Here is a 5,438-nt window from a genome sequence, read left to right as displayed (position 1 = left end):
ATTGTGCCTCAATTTCATTTTCGGAACAAGCAGCCCTGTTTTGTGATTCTTTTTATTTTTTTTAACTTTATTCAGCCGTTCACACACTGCACATTATTATAGCCTGATCAACACATGCTGTGCTTTTCCTAAAGTGTTGAAACTGCCTGAACAAATGCGAGAAGCAAGAAAAAGACAAGAAGGAAAGAGGGGGGCGGGGGGTTAGGCTGAGCTGCAGAGCTATTCTCCTGCCTGGAAAGCTTAATGCACGGTGGATCGCATTACCGACACTGCAAGAAACTAACAACGTTTCTTTTGTGGACATATTTAATGTATGTATTACATACATACAAATACATATTTAATGTATTTAATGTACGTATTTAATGCATGCATATATATATATATATATATATATATATATATATATATATATATATATATATATATATATATATATATGTGTGTGTATATATATATATATCAAATTTGCAAAGTTTTGTATGAGTACTAAAATAAACAAAAATAGGTGGAAGTGAGGGGAATAAACATGTGCATATCCAAGATGAACAAGAGGGGGATAAAGGGAAGAATCCCCTCCCCAAATTTGTGATGTGTTTTCTTCTTCTTTTCTTACAGTGGAGGCTTGGGCAGCAGCAGATCGTTCCCACATGCTTCCCCGCCGCTCGGCTCTCCAGAGGTGTCAAGCCAGGCTGAAAGAATGAAGTGCCTCCCCATTGTGCTACCCAACTATTATGTGCTTAACATTTCCATGACAAAGATGCCACTCGACTTCTCCTCCATCCATTCAGCTAGAGGGCCCTTGTCCCCTATCTAATAAAACATTTTGCAGCAAATCATGGATTTAAAGCCCCTGCAGCCGATCAAAATGAGGAGTGGCAAGATATGCAATAGCTCACGCAGACAAAGGTTTTGCATGTAATTCTAGTAATACCTAAGACACTGGACAAACTGGAATATATAGGGATGAATGAAATTTTTTAGTCTCTGAGCAAACTAAAGTCAGCCAGTTAAATGTCTAATCAGTGGTCTTAAAATATTTTTACATACAGAATGTGGTAAACACACTGGAAAATCCATTGCAATTACTGTGCATGTAAATGCATTGATATTTCTCAGTAATATCTCTGGTGCCATAAGCAACAAAGTTTACATCAGTTTCGTAAAGAATTAAATTATTGCATCCTTATTCTATTAGAAAAAAACATCCAAAAGCTCGTATTACTCAATGTTGTACCAATTCAGTACAAATGTTACACAAATTCTGCAATACTACACAAATATTTTTACTAATGTGACTTAAAAATGAACACTGACAGCCTGTAAGTGTAAATTCAGATACCTCTGTGAAGCGCAAAGTGTTGTTGGTGGTGGTGGAGGAGGAGGGTAGGGGTGTTTTGTTGATTTATGGTGACAGTTGCTTTTGACAAAAGGCAGCTAAATCAAGACATAGCAGGTCATTAGGCTATCAGTCAGCAGGAGAAACAGGCCTACATTTCAATGCATGTATGTCCTGTAGTTCAGGGAAAAAAAAAAAAAAAAAAGTGTAAAAGTTTACTGTCTGTCAGCCTGCTGCTTTCATTTTATTTCCTGAACAAAAATCTTAAGAGTGAAAATAGCTTTGGTGACTCTCACATGACCTTACACGTTTTTGACTAATTTTGCTCATTATATTGATGCACAATTAGCTGCATAAAACTTTGACAGTATTATTCACATAAATAAACTCTTTAGACTGTGATATAAAATTAAGCAGTGTTTCTAAAGCTCCAAAAAAAGAGTTAAAATAAAGATTCACATACTTGTGTCATTTACATTTTAATCAATCAGCAGGCATGAAGGATTTTTTTTTCTAATTGGATTTAACTTTGTTGGATCTTTTCTGTCGTTATAACAGATGACACTATCAAGAGTTTGAAATCCAGGATAGTTAATAAAACTAAAAAAAGAAGAGCTTTTGGTCTTCACCAAAGCCAAAACTGACCGAGCATTTAGTCGCAATGGATCGAGGTCACACTCAGAAAAGATCTTTATGTGGGTTGATAAGTAACGTGGCACAAATCAACAAATAAGTCGCAGTCAACAATCTGATCTTCAAGTTTCTTTTATGCCTTTTGTAAAGGTATATCATTAAGGCAACCATACAGTGGATTTAGACATATTTAAACTAGACTTTACACTGTGAATAAATCATTTCATAGCCTAAAACATAGAGAATTCTCTGGAAAAAAAATCTATATAGGCTATACACATATATACAATGAATATACACCATCTTCCATCAAAATAACTTCCCTTTAAAGCTGGAAATCTTAGTCTTTATACACATGATGATGATTTGGATGCAACTAAGAGGCATGTAATAAATTACTTTTTTCACTTTAACTCCTAATCTATTTACAAGTGTATTGATTCCAACATTAAATACTTGTAAATCAGAAATCCTGGTGCCAAATGGCAACTGTCTGTCATACAAAAATAGTTCATACTTTAAAGAAGAGGGAGGGGGAAAGCAGGACTGGCAGTGCACAGCTGATTATACTGATTAAAAGTTGCATTGTTACCTAAAGCAGCCATCTGTGTCTCTGTCATAACTTTACTGTCAGAGTATGTGCAGGCAATCCCATTTAGCTTATCTCATAAGCAAAGCATCTGCGAGCCATGAAGCTGTGTGTTTTGATAAGCAAACAGTCCAGAGTTGAAATCATTTCCATCTTTCTGGTTCTACTTGCATAGAAATATCCTTCAGGGTCTTCGAGGGAAATTGTTTCTAAGAAAACATCCCTTACTTTAGTCTCTGAGGCTCTAACAGACAATAGCTGCAGGTCAATGAGTGACCACAGTTTAAATGGACTTCATGACTATTGACAATAGTCATGGGTGCTTTCGATTAAAAGAGGGGCATCAGAGCCAAAATGGATGCCAGCAGGGTCAAAACACAGCAGGCCGCGGTGAGAGAGGCTCCACTTTCCGGATCTGGCAGAACTTCTTCATAATCTATCTCATAGTCCTCTTCGTCGGACCCACTGGCTTCATTTCTGTATGGATCTTCGTAGCACAACGTCTTCATGCTGTTCTTGACAAACTCACAGATGGTTCTTTCCGTCCCGTCACACATGCAAGTGTCCAGCTGCTGACCTTTAGGTATTTTACGCATGTTGGCGATCACAGTCCGGCATGCGTTCGTGCAGATCGCCCCGCTGAAAAGTTTCCCACAATGTTTCAAATAATCGTGCATGGCAGAGTTGCACTGCGAGTCTCTCTCGCACTGACGCCGGGCTTCTGTGCAGCCCGTGCTGGTAGTCCTGGGCAAGCAGGGCTCGATGGCACGTTTGGTCTTCGCGCAAAACGAATCTTGGCCACAGCTGCAGTCCTCCAGAGGCGGCCCGTTTTTAGTCAGATTAAGCTGGATAAGTGAAGAGATGCAGTGACTGGGACACTTCTTCCTCTCTCCGTTGAGCACGGGGCCGCACGCGCGAATGTAGTGTTCGTACGCGTAATTGCATTCGGGCTCGGCTTGACAGTTCATGATGGCGTGCCAGCACACCACCCGTCGACCATGAGACGGCGAAGCCACAGAGAGGCAACCAAACAACAAAAGCACGCAACCGAGAGGCCAAGCAGATCTGCAGACGGCCTGCAGCAGTGTGCGCGAGCCGGCCATGGTGTGTGGCTGCAAGAAACGCTCAAACTCACAGGAGTGTCATAAGTAAACCCGCGCCACTTCCATCAACAGTGTCCACGCTGAATAAGTGTTATTTCAGAGGGAGATTACGTGTGATAGGCCCGTGTGCGTGTGTGTGTGTGTGTGCGTGTGGGCGTCTAACGGGCTGCCACAGTGAAGTGTAATCCCGGCTCCATAAACCCGTCAGAGCTGATCTAGTTGAGCCCGGAGTCCTGAAGCATCCGCTATCCGTACATGGCTGCAGCGCAAAAAAAAAAAAAAAACAAAAAAAAAACAACCAAAAAAACAAACAAACAAAAAAAAAAAAAACTAGAGCAGGAACTCAAAAGGAGTGGACAGAAAAGTTCTCCACGAGAGCAAACGAGCCTCTGCTGCAGTTCATTCCATCGGAGTGATCATGAGCTCAGGAAAACAACTGGCTTCCAGTCTGGAGAGTCCCTGTTGTGCTCCCTGTCCGCGCGGATCTCCAGCAGCAGCAACAAGAGAAGTCGGATAAGTCCCGAGTGGCCTCCGGTGGAGTGCGCTGGATCATTAAGCAGTACTTGCGCGCACGGAAGAGCAAACAAATAGTGCGTGGAGGGAGGGGGAAACAACAACCCTTGTGTGGGTTACACAAAGTGGTCCTCTACACTCAAGCCTTTGAGCGTTTGTCTTTCGGTTCCTCAGCCCCGCCCTCGCCATACATTAGCGAAGTAGCTCTCATTGGTTGGCAACTTGTTGAGGGCTCATACGTAATAATGGGCGTGAGTTCAGGGTGGGAGGAGGACAATCTTCAGAAACAGTGGGAATGGAGTGATGCATGCTCCTGGGAGCAGAAGTAGTGGGGAGAACATTGCTTCTAATTATGTGGAGGGATCATTGTGAAACCTTGATATGCTCAGATCACCCAACACACTGTAGTCATGTAGCTCCCTGTAAGGCTTAAAGGTTCATACTTACCTACTGCTTTTAAGCTTAAAAGGAGAAGAAAACTTACTTCACTTGAAAAGCTTTTGCAAATATGTGGCAATGTAATATTTTTATTTGTGAAAATTTCACCCGGAGAGTTAAATTACAGCAACTTCTGTTGTGATTTATTATTCATTCATTCATTCATTCATTTTCCGAACCGCTTATTCCAATTCAGGGTCGCAGGGAAGCTGGAGTCTATCCCAGCTGGCTTTGGGCGACAGGCAGGGTACACCCTGGACAGCTCGCCAGTCCATCGCAGGGGTGATTTATTATTATTATTATTATTATTATTATTATTATTATTATTATTATTATATATTTATATATTTATATGTTATATATATATATATATATATATATATATATATATATATATATATATATATATATATATATATATATATATATATAAATATATGTATATATATATATATATATATACATATATATATATATATATATATATATATATATATATATATATATATATATATATATATATATATATATATATATACATAAAATTTATTGTTTTATTTATTATTATTTATATATTATCATCGGTTTATAAGAATTAACCATCGATCACTTTTTTTATACATCCATATGACATCATAAATAAAAACAGCAATTTTGATCTTTGAATCTTGTGTCACATATTTTCTTTTTTTTTTTTTTTTTTTTTTTTTTTTTTTAACAGAGAATGCATTCTGTTGTGGGTTTATAGTCTATACACAAAGCAATTGTGTTAATCCCAGTTAACTATAATCTAAATGAAAGAAGTGACAGAAAAAAAGATAAT

General features: G+C 38.8%; 1 protein-coding gene across 1 annotated transcript; it reads right to left on the bottom strand.

Moving 5' to 3' along the window:
- Window positions 1-1,982: 1,982 nt before the first annotated feature.
- gas1a (growth arrest-specific 1a) lies at window positions 1,983-4,287 on the bottom strand. The gene has a single exon (XM_079252116.1). The coding sequence runs from the start codon at window positions 3,662-3,664 to the stop codon at window positions 2,891-2,893; it is 774 nt and encodes a 257-aa protein (XP_079108242.1). The 5' UTR covers window positions 3,665-4,287; the 3' UTR covers window positions 1,983-2,890.
- Between the last annotated feature and the right edge of the window lie 1,151 nt (window positions 4,288-5,438).

Source organism: Telmatherina bonti (genome assembly GCF_933228915.1).
Source record: "Telmatherina bonti genome assembly, chromosome: 13".
Lineage (NCBI taxonomy): Eukaryota > Metazoa > Chordata > Actinopteri > Atheriniformes > Telmatherinidae > Telmatherina > Telmatherina bonti.
The sequence above is the reverse complement of the archived record's forward strand: the minus strand, read 5'-3'. Positions and strand labels throughout refer to the sequence as shown.

Excerpts from the sequence above, each read along its gene's own strand:
- gas1a (XM_079252116.1), bottom strand. The coding sequence starts at position 3,664 with ATGGCCGGCTCGCGCACACTGCTGCAGGCCGTCTGCAGATCTGCTTGG.